Genomic DNA, 22,373 nt, shown 5'->3' with positions numbered 1-22,373 from the left:
TGATGGGTCCACCACCAGAGTTCCTCTCGCGCGATCTCCGACATCGGAACCGCGAGGGATATTGGGTGACGACTGGGCCTGTAAAAGGCTAGAAGGTGTAGTTGTATAGGCCTCATGTGAAAGCGGCAGTACGGTGCGAGGTCTACCATACTGGCCATAAGGCCCAAAACCTTCATCCATGCCACAGCGGGTGCCCCTCTGACTCGGCCAAGAGTCGGGCACACCTCGCCATGTTCGTCACCCTCTCGGTGAGGGCACCGCGATCCCTCCTTGAGGTTGATCTGGGCCCCTAAGAATAGTGGTGTCTCGCGTCGGGACCAAATTGGATTTCTTGACGTTGATCAGAAATCCCAGGTCCCGCACCGCACGGACTACTAACTCCACGAGACACTGTGTCTCCAGCGGGTGCGTCCGTAAATGAACCAATCGTCCAGGTAGCAACACATGTTGACTCCCCTGCGCTTCAGGCGCTGCCACCGCTTCTGACCAGGAGTGTAAACACTCTGGGGAGGTGGACAAGCCGAATGGCAGGCATCGAAACAGGTAAGTTTGACCCTGTACCTTGAAGCGTAAAAACCTCTGATCTTGAGGTGCGATCGAACATGCAGATATGCGTCCGAGAGATCTAGCGATGCCGCCCACATACCCTTGATGGGGCAGGCTAGCACCGGCGAGAGTCTCCATTCTGAACCTCTTGGGCCTGATGAACTCGCTCAACGGCTTGAGGTTCAGAATGGGCCTCCAGTCGCCGGTCTTCTTTGGAGCCAGAAAAAAAGTGCTCCAAAACCCCTTGGTGAAAGGGGGGGAGACCGGGACAATCGCTTGCTTCGTGAGAAGCTGAGTGACCTCTGACAGTAGTGCCCGACGCTGGGGGCCGTCTGGCGGCACTACCGTGGACCTCTGAATCGCAGCAGGCGCACGAGGGTGGCTGGTAAATTCCAGCCTGTAACCCCCACTGACCACTGACAATACCCAGGCGCCCGGTGAGATGGCATGCCATCTCTGGGCGTGTAATGCACAGCGGCCGCCCACAGGGGAATCCCTGTGGAAGTCCAAGGCCTGCCGGCATGGACTGTCGACCGCCCGTGCCCTCAGGACCGATCTGGTTTGCCACCCTTAGAAGAACGGCTCTTCTTAGGGGCTTGCCATACGGTCCAGCACTACTCTTGCGCTTCCCAGTTTTTTTTTGGGAGGTGCTGGAGTAGCCTCGGGCTCGGGTGTAGTCTGTGGTGCGCGTCCTGCTGAAGCCGGAGCTGGCGCTGAAGAACGCTTAGAAGACTTCTTCTCCGTGTGCTCCTTCTTCGCCGTACTGCCCTCCCCCTTGGTCAGGGCAGCCTCCGACTTCTTCAGAGTGCTCTCATTGGTGGCCTTCTTTGCCCGGTCCTCAACCGTAGCGCAAAGGCCTGTCCAAAGAGTAGCCCCTGTCCCACCGAGTCTGACTTCTTCATTGCATCAGCAAAGTCGGAGCCGTAAGTTGACTGGAGGGACAGACAGGCATTCTCCCGGCGGCGAGATGACATCCTATGGGCTAGGCCCATAGAACTCTCGTTGAGGTTAGCTGTTAGCACCGCTAACAGATTAACCTCATGGAAGAGTTCCGACGTTGCCCGTGGTCGTTCGCTACCTTCCTACCGAGGTGCTCGGCAAGCGTGGTAGCGACGCTAGAGACTCTGATAAGCGGCGTGCTCGCTTATCGATGAGCTTTAGCTCCTCCTCCCACTGGGGAGAACGACCCGCGCGCCTTGGCCGCCAGCGGCAGGCGCTGGCAACGCCTGGATCCATGTCAGGGACCCTGAGGTAGGTTTCAGTAGTCCTCCCGCGAAACACGCAGTGGAAGCGTGCAAGCACGCGGCGTCGAAGCTCCGGCGAGCCTGCCAGCCCTACGAACCCTACGCTTGAGGTCCGCCGGGAATGCAAGTGCGGGCGACCCATGTGTGGACGCGCTAGCTGGGCATCCTACTGAAAGATGCCCTGGTCCTCCTGAACGGACTCCTCCTGAGAGAAAGCCAGGCCCAAACCTTGGGCCACACGGCTCATCACCTCAGCGGTGTCCGCAGGCAGACCATTGCTAGCGAGTTCCTCACGGGAAGCGGGGAAGGATACCTGAAGCTAGCTGCACAGTCTCATCAGACTGTGAGTCGCTACTGGTTTCATCTTCCGACTCCTTTCCCTCGCCTTCAGACTCTGACTCACTCTCTGATGAGGAAGAGATCTGACGACGGGGCATCTGAAGGTGGACAGGGAGGTGTCGCCACCGTGTGGCTAGCCAACTGAACACCAGCAGAAGAGGGAGTACTCCGCTAGACCCCGAGATGCTAGCTATAGCACCCGGGATCCGCAGACGCCTCGCTGCTGTCGCCTCTAGCCATAGCAGTGTGCGGCCTACCCTGAGCTGTATCAGGGTTAGCCACTCGCCGCCGGTTGGGTAACAACTGGTGGTACTGCCTGCCCAACGCTAGGCGGCACTTGCCACGGTGGAACACCGTGGAAGAAACCACCCTGCGGCGGATACCACGGGGCCTCCCCTGTTGGTAGCTGACCCTGAAAGGATCCGCCACCAGGGAAACCCCATGGAACGGCAGTACCAGTACCGCCTCCCCCTGTTGCCACAGAGACTGTGGTAACCAGGACGCAGTACTGCGGTACCTGCGTGGTTGTAGCGTAGGTGCCCGGTAGGGCTCCGGCTGCGCACCACTGTACCCATGCCTCACAGCGTTCCCGCTAGAGGATCAAGCCGCAGTGTATGGGTACCCCGCTATACTGGCTGTCCCTTGGCTAAAAGGAGCTTGCCTAGTATCACGGGTAGCTGAGCGTGTATACCCTCGATCAGTCACCTCGCTACCTGAATAGGCAGTATCAATCAATGGAGCCATGCTCCGCTGAATAGATAGTGATCGATCATAAGAGGGTAATTGACCCATTGACTGTAATGGATCACCCACGCTCTGCTGGCTCTCGAGGACATAAGTGGGTTGTTGATCAGCCAGGCTGTTCAAACTACCTACCCTAACCTCTTGAGCCTTGCCCAAGGTCGCTGTGTGTGGCGGACCACTCACGGCAGCTATGGGCGCGTGCATAGTGGCTACCACTGAAGTCAAGCCGTAGCTTCGACTCGGTAGCTGCCACTGTTTGCACTTGGGTCGCTGTCCCGTGAGAGACTGCGAGCCCAACTCCCCGTATAGCCGCTAGCCAGTCCCGGAGGACAGCCGGCAGCCATTCCAAGGCCCAGGGAATCACTTTCGGCGGTCCCACCATGGAACGCTGCCGTGTGACAACCCAGTTGGTTCTGCTAAGACTACACCTGGAGCGTTAGCCCCGGTATCGTCTCTGCTAAACCCATGCACGCCATTCGACCCTTGCGGGAACGAAAGGCGTGCTGCGTGTCGTGGATCAACCCAGGCAAGCCCGGGTTCCACTGGCACGCTGCGTGCTACAGACCGGCCGAGGCAAGTCCGCTGCACGCTGTATGCTAGGATTCAACCCAGGCAAGCCCGGGTACCCTTGGCATACTGTCCGTCGCCGCTACTTCATGGTGCTAGACCCGCTTCGTTAAGCCAGCAATAGACGGGTGTCCACCTGCAAGAAGCTCGCTAGAGATCTCACTGGTAGACTGGTACTCGCCTGTTAGGGCAAGTACCGCCCTGCTGCCTGCTACTAGCTTAGACGTTAAGTCAGTGCTTTCGCTGGCTGCTAGGCCTTCGGGCTCGCTAGCAGTCCCCGGAGGGTCCGCCTGCTTGCCCGGGACCGGAGCCCCAGAGGTTACCTTAGCGTGGCCCTTGCCGGCCTCGCTAGTACCTACCATATCAATCTTACCTGTAGGCTTCTGTTTCTTAGTCTTCTTCTGTCTGTGTCGAAGACCTAAACGAGCGCTACTTTCTAAATCCTCGAAGTGGATGTCCGATAAGCCTATGCAAAAGGAAGCACACTTATTTGATTTAGAGCAATCCCTGTGGGAGTAGCAGAGTGGATGCGGGTCCCACTCTGGTACAAGGAAGGGCATGATTGACAAGGCCTAGACATTGTAGTAATCGGGAGCGTACAGCACTACCCCCGAACACAAGCTCAAGCCCAATAAACAGACCCACACGCACAGTGGCTGGCTGATGTAGTGGTATGATATAAAAATATATATACAAAGGGATGAAAAACTGAAAACCTTTTGGGGAAGATTTGTCAGGCTGGTCCTTCGAAACCCACCGAACTCTTAGCAGTAACTCAAGGCCATCAGACGCGCATACTGAAAGATATAACGATAGAGCACACCATAAACATAGCGATAATCACTCACCATACATGTATACACAGTACTGTACAAACATCTATTGTAACTTACTAGTCTGTTATAGTTGTTTTACGTGAGAACAAAATATAAAATGGCGTCCTAAGGGCGGCCATTTTGAAAACGTGTGTCCCGTATATGAACGGAAACACACATACAAGCTAAGTTTTTGGATCGTTTTTGTCACTTTTCTAGTCCGAAAAATGTCGTCAAAACTATCTCCCTAGCGACTATACTGGTTGGTTTTTACCTCAGTGTAACAAACAAACTGTATATCTCGGCCTTTGGTTCAGTAATGATACTTAGCGTTGGTAAAGAAAAATCCACACGTCTATCTCATCTAGAAACCAAGGAGGATAAGGGTGATTATCGTAGGTGACGTCACCGAATGGGTGAGTCCACTCGGGGATCGGGGTTTTTGTTATTTATTCATTTATGTGGGACAAAATGACTATTGGTTTTTCCGCATCTCGGATCGATGCAAGAAGTATCTTAATCAACATCGGAACGGTAAGATCGACCGGTGTACTGAGTCCTTACATGCTTTTCAAACATCGCATCATTGCGCGATGAATTTAAAATGTACATTTTAATTTCATCGCATGCGATGCTGCAATGTTTGAAAAGCATTTTTTTGCGGGAGGGGCGGTTAGTGGATTTTTGTGGTTAATCTTTCTTGAGCGATCACTCAGAGTTCAAGTATAGTTGGTAAAAAAAAAAAAACAGGTCCTACTCGTCGGACTACCCCTACCACCGATACACCTTATCCTCAAAACAAGTTAAAATTGTATTGAAATCAGTGTTTTTGAATAAAATAAACTCACAATCTGTGGTCATCTTGTGACTCCATACATTTTGGTCATCAAAAATTGTATGACCCCCCTATTTTTCTTTCCAAAAATTTATGACCCCACCTCCCTATATTTGGGACCCGCCTTCCCGAAGAAAATGATAGCCGCTATAATGAATACTCAGGAAGGTCTATAAAGTTGATGAGCAACCATACCCTTTTACCCAAAAAATATATAAATTTGATACTATATTAATCTATACAGATTTTGCTTGTGCATGCTAACATTATGTAGGCTACAATGTTTAATTTGACTCACATTGGTTTGGATAATTATGGAATATAGTTTTGATCTAGCCACTGCCATATGCATGCATGGGTTAGCATGTAGGTAGTCATACACCGTTATCTAACCTGGTAGTGTTTACGTTGCCGCGCACAGTGAAGCTTCGCCGGTTAGTGACAATATCGCTTTACTCCGTAAATCTTGTGTATGATTAGAATGGGGACCATTACATAAACGCTTAGATGTCCGGCTACATAAACATTGCCGTTATTGGATATAGCCTTAAACTGTAATTATGAGATGTGTGATTGGAATGAGCTATTTCATCCAAGAGGAAGTAGCGATTCATTTTTTCCTTGTCAATGGGCTCACAAGCCAGTTGGAGTAAATCTCACGTTAACCATCAGCCTATCATACATTTAAGTTACCATCCAATGCATAATAAATTGAATTTAATCATCTTAAAATCTCTAATAAGATCAACTATTGCTTAGATTGGTGTGTATACAACTATCATCACTCTCTTCCTCCATGGACGTTGAGAATGGAAATGTTTCCATATTTTCTTTAATGCTTTTAATAACATGTTCAAAAAACCCAAAACAACTCCCAGTTATCATTTTCCTGTTATGGTTATCTCTGCATGGCTCCTTTGTTTTCAATCAAATTATTGTATTGACAGAACGTTTATTAATGTGTGTGGGTGGGTGTACATGTATAAGAAAGATAAAGAGCGTATTTGTCTGAGTGGAAAAAAAATGAATAAAAAAAATTAAAATTAGAAAATTTAACAAAATTCAAATGAGAAAATCAATCAATCAAATTTTCTTTTTAAATAATATGCCTAATTTATGCAAATCAACAACTCAATTAGCATAATGTTTGACTTTGACTTTTAAAACAAAAAGTATCCCACTCCCTATGCCGTCCCTTATTGGATAGCCATATGAGCTATCTCATAAACCAGGAAGTAGTACTAGTAGCTTAATCTTTTTTCCTTGTCAATAGCCTCACAAGCCAGTTGGAGTAAATCTCACGTTAACCATCAGCCTATATGAATATTTACCGTCCAATGCACACTAAATTGAATAATCATCTTAAAATCTCTAATAAGATCAACTATTGCTTTATTTGCTTAAATTGGTGTATATACTCTCATCACTTCCTTCCTCCAGGGAAGTGAGAATGAAAATGTTTGGATATATTTTTCTGTATACATGCCCTAATTACATCCAAGTAAATCCCATCAACTGAACCCTGGACTCTTGTGTTTTTGGTCAATTCTTAGACAAAAACATGCAAAATTGCATGTTTTTGGTCCATTTTATCCTAAATTGCAAAACCATTAAAACTGACATTTATTGCTAGTTAAAAATAACTAAAAGATTAAAATTTAGCTAGGTTTCATTTGGCAAAACAGGATAATATTTTTTTAAGCCAACAAAATTAGAACTGCATTTTTACTGGAATATAAGGAGTAGATTCCATCATACATGTATATAAGTTGTGAGAGGTCTTGACATTACCATGGCATGGTGGGCCAATTCACACTGCCTTGGTACTACTGAAAAGTTTTGGCAATCCTGGTGATCATTACATCTGAACCAATAGCATGGATCAAAACTATGCCTACAAGAACACTCCAAAAGACCTGTACTTCTTTGAAAGTTTTGATCTTGAGAACATTTGTTTACTCACCTTGACACTGAAATCCTTGTTTACCAAAGCCCCTGAAAAAAAAAACACAAACAAAAAAATTATTAGTTTCAGAGAAAATATGTGATTTACATATTCTTTTGGCTTGTTTTTTCATTTCAGGGTTATTTAAATATTATGTATTACTTAAGGTGGTATTGGATGCATTTTCTAGAAATTAGAAAATGCTTTGAGCATGTTTTAAACAGATTAATTGAGTAGGGTAAAGTACACTGATCAATAAGCCTTTTGTTTGAACAAATCGGACATACGGTTTCCATAATACATCAATTTATATTTTCTTTGTATCCTATTGTTTTGTCAATAATCAATATAGTTAATGAGCTAAAAGGATTGGAAAGGCTCATTAATATGTAATTTTGCCAATATTTTGCTAAAATCCATGCATAAATGTTCAGGGTACTTTTATTTTGCATAATTTTGCCCTGAAACTTGGTCAAAGTGTTTCTAATATGTTCTAATGTATTATATAGTGAAGCCGCCCTCTAATTTGCATATTTGCATAATTAATGAGCTAATTTGCATAAATGATAATTAATTATGCAAATATGCAAATTAGGGGGCGGCTTCACTGTATAATACATTAGAACATATTAGAAACACTTTGACCAAGTTTCAGGGCAAAATTATGCAAAATAAAAGTACCCTGAACATTTATGCATGGATTTTAGCAAAATATTAAAAATATATGTTAATGAGCTTCTCCAGTCATTTTAGCTCATTAACTTTATTGATTATTGATAAAAACAATAAGATACAAAGAAAATATAAATTGATATATTTTGAAAACCGTATGTCCGATTGACTCCAAACAAAAGGCATATTGATCGGTGTACTTTGCTCTACTCAATTAATCTGTTTAAAACATGCTTAGAGCACTTTTATAATGCCTCCAGAGTCCATAACCACCTTAAATACAATCTGAACATGTGGCCTAGTCAGCATCCAGAAGTCTGTGTGGCACATTCCCCACCTGTATCTCTTATTTTTGATGAATACAAAATATGCAATTCACACAAGCACATACTTGCTTAATACATGTTGCCCACCCTTGCTAGAGCTGTAGAACCTTAGGGATGCACCATTTTGACTTCCATGGGAGGGGGGCTTTTGGGACTGGAAGTTTTTGGAAAAAAAATTCCCCACCCCCCACTAAATGAGTAAAAACAAGACTTTCCCCACTAGCACTAAAAAAATTCCCCACTACCAGTCACTAAAAACACTTTCTCCATACCAAACTGTGTATCCAGTAGGCTATACAATAATTAAATAATGCATGAAAATTAAAAGCTGAAAACTATTGCCGCCTTTGGCATAAAATATATATATATATCGGCTTCTAGCCTCCCCCCTCCCCGAAGTCAAATGGTGTCTTTTGGAATTAGCAGGAGAGCATTAATTAGCTCTTCTGGAGCCTTCAAGGAGAGCTATTTAGAGCATTTCCTATATGAGATTTAAGGAGAGCAGTAGAGGGTGACTGCTCTCGCTCTCCTCAAAAGGCAGTCCCTGGATCCCTTATGGTAGATTATTAAGTCACAGAAGAACCCATATGAAAACAACTACAAATTGTATGACATACATTTTGTAGCTGGGTCTATTCCTGTCATCAGGATGTACAGCTGTCATAATGGACATAAACCCTGGGATATTATTACTTCCACTTTAGCTCTATATGGCACACCAGTCAAGCATCAGTAGCCAGCCAATTCACACTATATGTGTACATTTGAGCTGATGCACTCAATGTTGATGCGCTTAATGCGAGCATGTACAATTAGACATGTTCCACAAAAAAGAAGCATCAACATGGAATACCAAAGCTCAGAAGTCAAAGTAAGACATTTTACATGAATCTGTAATTTTGCTACTAAAAAGTGTCTTTTTTTTTTATTTTTTTTTCATGTATTTGAATGGGCTTCAACTTTGTCAATACTGCCGTTTTCTTAGTTTTTTGCCAAATTTTCATACCTGATGGTGACAATTTTAGTGACTTATGATTCACTTTTAAGCAATTTAAACACAATTCTAATTTTTTAGACTTTCACTGGGATCACTGAATGGGCCTAGTTTAAGCCTGGTTCAGTTGGAGGGTAAGGTCATGTGAACATACTCACATTATATGTTTACCACAAATACTATGGTTTTACATAGACTAATTCCAATCAGCCGTCTACACTTCGCATGTACTGTGTATGCTTCGTAGTGACGACTGATTATCTTACAGCCAATATCATGACGGACTTCTGAAAACTATTCAATGCGACTTTGCTTGTGCGCCGTGGCCGACTGACTTCTGGGCGCCCGTGTACAGCTGTCATTGTACCGCGCCGCTGTTACAAGATCGCGCTCTGAACTTCTAAAAACAACAAACTCGGTCAAAAGGTCAATTTGGACACAACTGATGCTCTATGCCACAGGAATCCTGTTGCCAAATTCTTTTTTTCCACGTAGTTTTCTCAGTCGTCAATCCAGACGGTTGACGACTGAGGGCAGCAGTCTACATGTAGGTTTTACACACCAAGCATGAAAGTAGTAGTAGACTCTCATGCTCCAAGTGAAGTCAGAGGTTATTAGGCACATCTCACTGTGGGCACATCTGTAGCTACAGTACCATACTTTTAGTACTGATACATGTCAGTACCTGAAAATCTACATGAATTTCCCCAGATCCTCAAAATGAATACTTTGGTGTGTGGTACAAACATATCATGCAAAAACATACAGAGGTTGGATTGACCTCAGGATCACTCTCTTCTCTCTTTGAATTCTGTGACTTTGGGTCCTGGGGCTTTGGGTTTCAGCTGTTGTTAACCTGGTAAACAAAGCTGATTTCTTCGCGATCCAGCTAAATGAGTCTGATGTCGATCAAAATCAAAATTCAGTTTTTTAATTTCATTACATAGCTTTACAATTTGCTGAATTAGACTTGAACAGATATGACCATTCTATTGTTGTTCAGAACAATAAAATACAAAGGAAGTTGAATATTAGTATCAATTGGCTATAAACAGTCAATATTCCTGACATTCTACTTGTTTTGCCTGATCACATCTACATAATTATGGCCTAGGTCTCTCTGTATAAGCTACTATAGAGGTAGATTCATTATCTTGTACTCCAAGGTTTAATTTTGACCATCTGAATTTGGCTAAGCAATGCTGAGCACTTAGGCTTATTCTGATATTTTGATATTTTTTTTAATTTTCATGCAGAATCAGCCTTCTTTCTTCTTGTTGGTGTACAATGTAGGCCTACACTGTACATGTATGGCTAAAAATAAGGACAAGTTGCAAATTTTTCATTTACAATTAAATATAAACATCATTATGATGCAATTTTATCAGTTTTGCAGTCGAGTAATAGGAAAAGTGATCCCGCCCGCGAATTGAACCCAGGACCTCTGGTTTACAAACATCATTGTTGTTTCTCATCCTGGGTTTCTCATTTTAAATTTTACACACAGAAAAATGTAAATGACACAAATTATTTGACAACATAACATTACTTTCTGAATTTATTCTTAGGGAATAAATACTAGTATTATAACTGTGGGAAATAATTTTGGACAGAATGTGTCAAATAAATCCCCCCAATTGGTTTCTTGAAATAACTAGTGTATTAAGTTGTACTTCATATATATTGTGAATTCAAACAATTGTTTTACTTGTCCATTTTAACTTTCATCTGAAATAACCGAAGGCACTAATTTAATTACAGCGTAGGTGGAATGGCATAAATGATGAAAAGAGCAGAATTTTTTCTTTTAAACAAAAAAACAAGTGCTGTGCAGCACAGAAATGTCAGGCACATCTGCAGGCAGACTAGAGTCAGACTCCCTGAATCCACAGACTGGCATTTCATTTGATTTCATATTTCAATTCACTAGGATCCACAACATGCTCATCTATCACGGCACAGTTCTTTCACCCCAATACATTTGCACATTCACTGAATGACCTTTGAAATTTTGAGTACAAAAACTCATACTCTGCAACATGAGGTCAAATTTTGCACTATGAGAGGTTATTGAACTATGCCATTGGGATGAGGTTGATGTGGTCCATAGTGATTTAAACAATATATTATAGATCAATGCAAGTACAGTGCCCAGAAGTTTGATCTAATTACCTTGATACCTGTTGCTGTACAACAATCCACACTGTATCTCCTATGATCATATAATGGGATCTACTTTGATACTCTGACTTTTATACTTGTTGAGGGGAATCAAATATGGACTGGTTTTTCCACTGTCATTAGACATGATAAAAAAAAAACCTCTTGTTTTATACGGTCGCAACCGACCCAGATTTTTGTGGTTTTTTTTTTTCAATTTCCTGCATGCACGTTAAGTCAGCCATTTTTCTTGGCCAGAAGTGGACTGAGTTTGATGGATATTGTAACATACATGACTTAATTCAGCTGTTTTGGGCAAAGAGTATTTATTTTTACTAAAAAAACAAGGGAAAAAAAAGTAGTAATTTATTTTTAAAAACCAGATTTTGGTGAATTTTAGAGTTATTTGTTAACAGTGGCGTAGCTAGCTAGAGGAGGACATGTGTCCTGGGCGTCGTCTTGGGAGGGTGCTGAATCGGCCAATTCAGCACCGATTCTGCACCCCCTCCTAGGAGTTTTTCAAAATTTTCATGCATTTTGGCACAAATAGTTATTTGAATGATCAATTTAGACCAAAATTCCACTTGATTATAACCAATATTTTACAAGGGCCTTTTTGCATATTGCGCGCAATATCAAGTATGTGCATGCATGGGACCTCAAGGTGCAAAATAATAATTTTAATGCACGCTGGATTGTTAGCAGTATGCTTTAATTTGTAAAAGGAAATCTGCAAAACATTGTGGTATTTGTGCAAATTTTCGCACACTCGTCTCATAATTGTTTCATGAATTTGGGGGGGCACCATTATTATCCATTCCCTGGCGCCACAACCAAATAGCTACATGTATGCCACTTTTTGCTAAATAAAACAAACAAACAAATGTCAGACCAACCCTACATGTACTTGAAAGCAGGTTTTCGGAGGGGGGGGGGTGGGCACAACTTGTAAATGTATATCAATGAAATTTTTTTTGGCAGATGGAAGTTGTGAATTGTTGACCCCAACTTTTTTGGCCAGTGCGGTCCTCATCAATCTAAAAAGTGGGGGTGGGGGGGTGGGGGTGAGGACAAAATTTTCAGTGTTCTTACATTTATAATCAATATCCTTCATTGTGCTAACATAAACAGCCAAAAAGGAAGAGTCATATCCAAGACTTGAAGTACATGTATTTGAGCGACATATGTTCTTTGTTTCTTCAACATGTACACACAAAATCATATGTTGTTGACCCCCAATTTTTTTAGCCAAGGCCGGTTGTCTGTTGTCTACCAGAACGGTAAACTGCATATCCGTCTTTACACGCTTTTCAATGGGAAATGAACTTGCTGCTTGGATGATGTCACGAGAGGTTAGCCTTTATTACGTACGGTATTGAAAAGCGTGTAAAGATGGATATGCAGTCGACTGGCCTCCTACCGACAGCCTAAGATGAACCGACGGCAATGAGTGGAGGCACTCCCCCCCCCCCCGGCCCCCACTGGCTATGCCACTGCTTGAAAGGTCTGTATGCATGTAGAATAATAGGGTTGTTATTTTCATGTCACCTTTGGCTTTTGAAAGTCCATGATCATGGATGATACCCCTTGTCAATTTAGGCATCTAGCCCCATGCCCAGAAATGCACCCGGTACCGGTAGTTAAATAAATAAAGCCCTATTCACAATTTCAGAAATGTCGGACAGCGCATGCATGGGTTTAATTCCTTGCTTGGAAGATAAACATTGAGGATTCGCTACATTATTTCAATGCTGGTGAACTTGGTACTTTAGTAAAGAAACACATGATTTCCAACATGTACCGGTACATGTATTTTTCATATTTTTGGATCTTGATTAAGGCTGGCATTTTTTTTTTTTTTTTCGAGTACCCGCCAGAGATTACATTACTCGGGCAGGAAATACCCTGCCCGGGTACCCAAAATTAAAAAAAAAAAAAATTAATATTTCAAAATGCATTGAATTTGAATGCATTTTGAAATCATTAATAGAGTATATTCATGACATGAATACAAAGTATCAATTTTCATATTAAAAATATTATTTTTTTTTAGGTCAACCCGTTACCCGCCCGAAAAATGCGCTGGGTACACGGGTAAAAATTACCCAAAATGCCAGGCCTAATCTTGATATCTTCTGAACACTTGCATTTGACAACTTGTATTGATGAGCCAGTTTAACTGCTAGCGTGAAGTGAAAACAGCATGTAAAATCATGGGGGAATCTCAGTACCGGCACTCGGGCGTTGTTCGAGCAAATTCGTTGCTAGTGTTTCTCGAGCAACTCAGGCGTGGACCATCACACGCATCAATGGAGGAGGTTCCGTTATCATCTTGCAAAGTGACCCGGACGTTGATGCGCAGTTCATGCGCAGTCTGATATTTCTGAAATTTTGAAAGGGCTTTATATTCATAGCTGATATAAAAGTCCATATCAAAAAAATTATATAATAATTAATTTAATTTATAGGCCATGTAGTGAACAGTATACAATTTTAATAAATATCATACGCAACACATTCTGGTCCAGCCCCAGCAGACCCCGGTGGGGTCACTCAACTTGCAATACTGACCGCACGATTGTTACCAAAATCGAGGAAAAAGGGGTCATTTTTTGGGCTTGTCCGCGGACAAAATTGTCTGTGAAATTGGAAAAATAGGGGTGTTTTATCTCACAAAATGTCCACGAAATTGATAAAAGGGTTCTTATTATTTTCTCCCGATCCAGCTGGCCAGATAAATAAACCACAGGAATAAATTTGGTTTCCTACTTCGTACTCATCCGGTGATCAATATTGTTCTTGGTTCTATTTCGATGCGTAGCCTTAGCATAGATTCGCTTGGGGGGGTGAAAAATTTGCAATAGCCAATTTGTATGCAAGGGGTACTACTTGAATTCTGTGATGCCCTGTTAATTACTGAAAAAAAAACATTCAAAACATTCATTTCCTTGAAATGTTGAAATAGGGTCAAAATTGCAAATGTGTCCTCGGAATATAAAAAATAGGGGTGTTTCAGAGTACCATTTTGTCCTTGTTTTGGAGTAAAAAAGGGGGTAAAATTTCATGATTTGTCCTTGAAATCGACTGCGAAAGGGGGTAATTTGTACTTGTGGTAACGGCCGTCCCCCCTGCCAGAGAGTGACCCCACCGGGCAGCAGACCAGGACTGGAGTCAGGTGCCCCCCTCCCCGGGTGCCCTGGGCCAGGTTATAATTGAAGACCAAATTAAAAAAGACTAGTTTGCGTCTGGGCAACGGCACGGTGTGATTGGTTGCTGACCTGCGCAGTACGGCATTTTTGGTCTGGTCGGCGGGACGTCAGACGCAAACTAGTCCTTCAATTATAGCTTGTTCATGTTGCGGTTCCGTTGCCCTACAAATGTAGATTGCATGGCCGATCGGAGTGTTCGTCAGACTATGACTTGGACTATAGGGTCAGTGCATCTATTTAAATTTATACAAATTTAAAACAAAATTTATATTTTATTTATATAGTGCCATCATTCTTTTACTTTTAGGCCATATTATATAGTGTAATAATATATGAGGCTATAAAATAAATACCTCAGGCATGTTAGGTGTATCAATTATTGAATTACACAACTTTAATACTCGTACACAATACAGTCAGGTCCCAGGTAACAAGTGTCAGCAATTCCTACATGTAGCTAGCATAGCAATTGGCACTTACCATATAAAATCCTTGCAATGGCTACAGAACGTAGGCTGCTTGAAGAAACGGGCGATAAACTTATGCGATTTTATCTCGTGAATATTCTTCTGTCGAACGGCTCCTTGGCGGGCAAAGCCCTTCATCTCTTCCCTTTTCGACATTTTCAGCTACAGTTAGCTGACAATTCCTCTAAACGCGATAAATCCTGGTGATTTTGGGCACCGTATCCGGGTTAAAATTCACACGGCGAGTATACGGTGTACAGTAAATATCCACAGCGGTCGGATTACACGGCAGAGAAAAACCAAAACAATACACTGGGAAGATGGGTGGTTCCTGCTGGGTTTCTATTGCGTTATATAGCGCCATAGAGATATGATGGGAACCAGCGAACTAATGGACCTGTTTCAACAGCACTTTAATGCTTGACAGGTGGCGCAGTTTAATTCACCTGAGTTGCAGGTCTGAGTTGGTGAGTTGGCCTGTGAGTTGGTAGAGGCCTGAGTTGGTACATGTTGGGAAGTTGGTATCCTCTCTCTCTCTCCAGTGGCGGCACCAGGATTTTTTTTTTTGGGGGGGGGGGCAAAGTGAATTTAGGGGGGGGAATTGACAAATTTTGCGCAAAATTGTCACAAAAGTTGAAATTTATGTAATTTGGGGTTTTTGCCTCAAAAGTGTGGGGGGGAACCTGGTCCTGGGGTGGCAAGAAAAATATGAGGAGGCAAATCCCTCCCAGTGGCGTAGCTGCCGGGGGGGGGACAAAAATTGCCTATTTGGGCCCCTCCCCCTATAGTACAAGGAAAAAAGAGGAAAAAGGAGGGAGAAAGAGAAAAAAAGAGAGGAGAGGGGAGAGGAGGTGCAGAGAGATGGGGAATCCATACGTTATATGCAATACCATACGATTATTATCAATAAGCCTTGCAAAAATTGTCTATTTGGGCCCCCCCCCCCAAGTGCAGGGAAATTTGGTGGATTTGGGCCCCCGCCCCATACAGGCTTTCCCTCCTGGAAAAAAATCCCAGCTACGCCGCTGATCCCTCCCTTGCCCCCCCCGTAGACTCTCTCTTCTCTGCCCCCCCCCCCTCCCCCGTCCCTTCATTCTTTTCAAACTTGCTTTTCTAAAAATTAATCAGGAATAAAGAAATAAAGAAAAGAGGGGAAAATTAATAGAAAAAGAATGGGAAAAGAAAGGAAAGGCTTCAAATAATTATTTCCAAATGGTATAAGCTGGTATAAGAATAGGCCATTTATAGACTATGATATTAGGAGCTGTGTAATAATTATGAGCCCTGGGGGGCAAACAATTTTTGGGCAGCCAAGAGGGGAGGGGGGGGGGCAAGCGATTTTTGGCCCACATTCATGGGACGCTCTAAAAAGGCTTAGGTTAGGAAAACAGTACGGAAACGTTTTAATATGCAAATTTTCCTGCTCGATGCGCTCGCAACACATAATTATGTAGAGCATACAATGTTTGCAAATTGGGATCCAACAAAATTGGTAGATGCCTGAGTTGGTATAATATAGGGAAGTTGGTATCCTCTTTCTCTCTCCAGTAGCGGCACCAGGCTTGGGGGCATGGGGGGGGCAAAGTCAATTTCAGGGGTGGGGAAATCGACAAATTTTGCGCAAAATTGCTGCAAAAAGTGGAAATTTACGTAATTTGGGGGGGTGCCTCAAAAGTGTGGGGAACCCCCGTACACTCTCCCTTCTCTGCCCCCCATTCATTCTTTTCAAACTTGCTTTTCTAAAAAAAGGGACAAATTAATCAGAAATAAAGAAATACAGAAAATAGAAATTTATTCTATAGTATTGCTGTCATTAGTAGATAGCATCTTATTCGAATATTATTATCATCAGTAGACCGCATCTTATTTTAGCATTGCTCTAATTAGTAAATAGCATCTTGATCCATAGCAAAATCATCAGTAGATAGCATTTTACTTTATAGTATTGCTACCATCAGCAGATAGCATCTTATTTCAGTACCGGTATTCCCGGCCATATAATAATTGTCATCAGTAGATATCATCTTATTATAGCATTGCTATCATCAGTAGATGGCATCTTATTATAGAATTGCTATCATCAGTAGATAGCATCTTATTATAGAATTGCTATCATCAGTAGATATATTATTCGAGTATTACTATCATCAGTAGATAGCATCTTATTTAACCATTACTATATCAGTAGATAACATCTTATTCTAGCATTATCACCAATAGATAGTAGTTTATTCTAGCATTACTGTCATCAGCAGATAACACCTTTTTATCATTACTATCATCAGTAGATAGGGCCTATCACCTTATTCTAACAATTCTATCATCAGTAGATATCATCATATTCTAGTATTGCCATAATCAGTAGATAGCATCTTATTCTAGCATTGCTATCATCAGTAGATAGCATCTTATTCTAGCATTGCTATAAGCAGTATAGATATAGCATCTTATTCTACCATTACTATCATCAGTAGACATCATCTTATTCTGGCATCGATATCATTATTCTAGCATTGCAATCATCAGTAGATAGCATCTTATTCTAGCATTGCAATTATCAGTAGACAGCATCTTATTCTAGCATTGCAATTAACAGTAGATAGCATCTTATTCTAGCATTGCAATTATCAGTAGACAGCATCTTATTCTAGCATTGCTAATTGCTATCATCAGTAGATAGCCTTTTTAGCATTGATATCATCAGTAGATAGCATCTTATTTAACCATTACTATATCAGTAGATAACATCTTATTCTAGCATTATCACCAATAGATAGTAGTTTATTCTAGCATTACTGTCATCAGCAGATAACACCTTTTTATCATTACTATCATACCTGACAATTCTAACAATTCTATCATCAGTAGATATCATCATATTCTAGTATTGGTATTATCAGTAGATCGTATCTTATTCCAGCATTTTACTATCGTTAGTAGATAGCATCTTTTTACTATTGCTATCATCAGTAGATAGCATCTTATTCTAGTATTGCTATCATCAATATATAGCATCTTATTCTAGCATTGCTATCATCAGTAGACAGCATCTTATTATAGAATTGCTATCATCAGTAGATATATTATTCGAGTATTACTACCATCAGTAGATAGCATCTTATTCTAGCATTGCTATCATCAATATATAGCATCTTATTCTAGCATTGCTATCATCAGTAGACAGCATCTTATTATAGAATTGCTATCATCAGTAGATAGCATAGTATTCTAGCATTGCTATCATCAGTAGACAGCATCTTATTATAGAATTGCTATCATCAGTAGATATATTATTCGAGTATTACTATCATCAGTAGATAGCATAGTATTCTAGCATTGCTATCATCAGTAGACAGCATATTATTATAGAATTGCTATCATCAGTAGATAGCATCTTATTTAACCATTACTATATCAGTAGATAACATCTTATTCTAGCATTATCACCAATAGATAGTAGTTTATTCTAGCATTACTGTCATCAGCAGATAACACCTTTTTATCATTACTATCATACCTGACAATTCTAACAATTCTATCATCAGTAGATATCATTATATTCTAGTATTGGTATTATCAGTAGATCGTATCTTATTCCAGCATTTTACTATCATTAGTAGATAGCATCTTTTTACTATTGCTATCATCAGGAGATAGCATCTTATTCTAGTATTGCTATCATCAGTAGATAGCATCTTATTCTATCATTGCTATCATCAGTATAGCATCTTATTCTAGTATTGCTATCATCAGTAGATAGCATCTTATTCTAGCATTGCTATCATAGCATCTTAGGGGCTGTGCAATAATTATGAGCCCTGGGGGGTAAAATTTCCAAACGGCTCACCAAAATCGCTTGCCCCCCCCTCTCGGCCCGCCAAAAAATCTTTGCCCACCCCCTTGCACATGCTAAATTTGTGGGATCCCAATTTCCAAACCTTTAATGGTCTATATACATGTTGCGAGCGCAGCGAGAAGGAAAATTTGCATATTTAAGCATTTCCGTACGGTTTTTCTGAGCCTTTTTAGGGCCTTTTATTTAAAAGGCGCCCCAAGAATGTGTGCCAAAAATCACTTGCCCTCTCGGCTTGCCAAAAATTGCTTGCCCCCCTTTACGGCTCGCCAAAATGTCTTGTCCCCCCCAATTTTACCTTCCCCCACGGGCTCATAATTATTGTACAGCCCTTTATTATATAGTATTGCTATCATCAGTAGATAGCATCTTATTCTAGCATTGCTATCATCTATAGCATTGTTATCATCAATATATAGACGAATCCAACGAGCCAAGTAATGGTCAGGATTTGGTCGGCCATTATTGGTTCCCCGCATGCACCAAACAGGTGCTGTGAGTGCCCAATTGGGTGAATTAAAGCCGCTTAAAATTCGATGTTAGATTCTTTTGTGTTGTAAACTGTCATCATTCTTTTGTCTACGTGTAACACGGGCGATAGAATGCAGTTTAAAATACCCTTCAAGGCCGCATCATTTCTCATTTTAGGTGAGATAGCTGGGTCCCCGTCGCGGCTATGGCTGCCATTGAGGTGTAGGAATGCGTGAAATTGGAATCGTCTATAGCATCTTATTATAGTATTGCTATCATCAGTAGACAGCATCTTATTCTAGCATTATTGATATCATCAGTAGATAAAAAATAACAAAAAAATAAGTCCCCCGCCCCCTAAGAATTTTTGGTATAATCCAAAAACTGCTTGATCAATTCTCTTGTTTTAAAGTTTGGAACATAGGCTGATTAGTTATGCATCAAGTGAGCGGGAGTTTCTTGTTATCCTTTATCATCTTCACTGAGAAATACAGCCATTTATAACATTTTTGGCCCCAAAAAAGCTGCACTTTTCTACATAAGCTTTTTTATGCATGACTTTTGGTTTCAAACCTCTTTTACTTGAAAATTATTCAAAAAGGAAAGTTTCTATATTTTTTTGTTTTTATTAAAATAACTTAAATTAAAATGTTCATGAATTAATGTGCACACTTTTCAAACATGTTTTATGGTTCAGTGAGTAATCATATAGCCATTTATGAAATTTTATTCATCAACAAAAGTTGCACTTTTATAAATTGGCTTTTTGTATGCATTAAAATACGTAAATTTAACAAGTTTTTCATTCTACATGTAATTAAATTTATTGGGAAGGAACAACTGTAACTTGAATGGTTCAAAAAACATTTATATGGATGGCCGTTATCAAGACTCAACTTGTTACAAGCGGACAAGTGACGGACAACATCACCTTAAAGGACTTTGCAGCAAATCCTGCAGCATGCGGGGACCAACAGCAGAGAAGCATGATGCAGTCATGTCTACAGTAGAATTCATCTCGACCTTTGCAGGACTTAACCCCATTAAAAGCTATTAAACCAAGATAACACTCATTGAAACAGCTCAACTGATTAAATCGGATCTTCTCTGGTTGTGCACAAGTGACTGTTTTCATGTGCGATATCGCAATAAAACTGGTATTCATAGCTTCAGTTGGGTAACCGATTATAAAGGAAACGAAAGGAAACAATGTTATGTGTGGCTTTGTTCACGAAATCAGACAATGTCGTGCTTTTTGTAAACCAGCATTCTTGAAAATGAGCAACATAATGATTTTGACTTAACACGGTTTAGAAATAATTTCTTCATATTTTTGGTGTTATCTGTCGTTTACATGTCCTTCCTAAAACACAAAAGTACGACCCTCTCCAAACACCTAAATTAGCTAAAAATTTAGGACATGTTACAAAACTTTATTTTCTAGAACCTATTTAGAATAATTTAAATGTAGCTTTTACCGGTTTTTTGTGGCATCCTTCAGAAGTGAGCGGTCCGATACCAATATTTTCGGTCAAATCTCCATTCAAATAACACGGGGAGTTGGCTAGCTATGCCTTGCCCTCACTCATATTTTACAAAAGTACGACCATTTCTGAACATCTAACCTAGCTGTAATTTTAGGTCATGTTAGAGAAATATATTTGCTAGAAGTTTTGGAGAATAAATAAAATATTGGCTGGTTATTTTTCACACAGTGATGTTAACTAGGCAAGTGTCCATTCTCCCAACATACATCATTTGTAGGGGTCACGCGTCAATGGTGAGAGCACTGTGTATTGTGTATAGGAAAACGGACAGTAACTGCAGTATGGAACGGTGCTTGGAAGCCATCTCACATGAAGGAAGGCCTATTCATTATTGAAATACATTAATAAGCTGCAGCATTCATTTCAATTTATTCACTGAACCATAAAAACTGTTTTTGAATGTGTGACACCTAAATCAGGAAAAGCTTAAATTAAATTCAATTATGCTTCTTTTTTATTAAATTTACTCACTTAAAGGGAAAAATTGTCAAACACAATTATTGAAGCATAAAAAGCCTATGTAGAAAAATGCAACTTTTTTTTGGCCGAAAATTTCATAAATGGTTGCATTTTGCAATGAAGATGATAAAAAGGAGCAACAAAAACCCGCTCACTTGATGCATAACTAATCATTTTATGTTCCAAACTTTAAAACAAGAGAATTGATCAAGCCGTTTTTGGACTATACTAAAATGTCTTAGGGGGGACTTACTTTTTTGGAACCGTTTAGCATCTCATTCTAGCACTGCAATAATCAGTAGATAACATCTTATTCTAGCATTGTCATCATCAATATATAGCATATTATTATAGCATTGCTATCATCAGTAGACAGCATCTTATGATTGCTATCATTAGTAGATAGCATCTTATTATAGTATACTTTACCATCAGTAGATAAAATAATTATTATAACAGCGTTGCTGTCATCAGGATATCATCTTATTCTAGCATTGCTATCATCAGTAGATAGCATCTTATTCTAGTATTGCTATCATCAGTAGATATCATCTTATTATAGTATACTTTACCTTCAGTAGATAAAATAATTATTATAACAGCGTTGCTGTCATCAGGATATCATCTTATTCTAGCATTGCTATCATCAGTAGATAGCATCTTATTCTAGTATTGCTATCATCAGTAGATATCATCTTATTCTAGTATTGCTATCATCAGTAGATAGCATATTATTCTAGCATTGCTATCATCAGTAGATAGCATCTTATTCTATCATTGCTATCATCAGTAGATAGCATCTTATTCTAGTATTGCTATCATCAGTAGATAGCATCTTATTCTAGCATTGCTTTCATCAGTAGATAGCATATTATTCTAGTATTGCTATCATCAGTAGATAGCATCTTATTCTAGCATTGCTATCATCAATATATAGCATCTTAGGGGCTGTGCAATAATTATGAGCCGGTGGGGGTAAAATTTCCAAACGGCTCACCAAAAATCGCTTGCCCCCCCCTCGGTCCGCCAAAATCGCTTGCATCTTATTCTGTTATTGCTATCATCAGTAGATAGCATCTTATTCTAGTATTGCTATCATCAGTAGATAGCATATTATTCTAGCATTGCTATCATCAGTAGATAGCATCTTATTCTATCATTGCTATCATCAGTAGATAGC

At 40.8% G+C, this 22,373-nt stretch overlaps 1 protein-coding gene and 1 long non-coding RNA gene across 2 annotated transcripts in view; one reads left to right on the top strand and one right to left on the bottom strand.

The window, feature by feature from the left end:
- LOC140164774 (protein kinase C-like) overlaps window positions 1–15,166 on the bottom strand; it is a 379,558-nt gene extending 364,392 nt beyond the window's left edge. The window contains 2 exon segments of the mRNA XM_072188144.1: window positions 7,054–7,085; window positions 14,877–15,166. Coding sequence (XP_072044245.1) covers window positions 7,054–7,085; window positions 14,877–15,019 — 175 coding nt within the window. The 5' untranslated portion in view covers window positions 15,020–15,166.
- Window positions 1–22,373, top strand: part of LOC140164776 (uncharacterized) — a 406,719-nt gene that overhangs the window by 10,895 nt on the left and 373,451 nt on the right. The gene's annotated exons all lie outside the window — the stretch shown is intronic.

This window comes from Amphiura filiformis, chromosome 11 (assembly GCF_039555335.1).
Source record: "Amphiura filiformis chromosome 11, Afil_fr2py, whole genome shotgun sequence".
Taxonomy (NCBI): domain Eukaryota; kingdom Metazoa; phylum Echinodermata; class Ophiuroidea; order Amphilepidida; family Amphiuridae; genus Amphiura; species Amphiura filiformis.
Note: the sequence above shows the minus strand (reverse complement) of the source record. Positions and strands in the feature narration are given on the sequence as shown.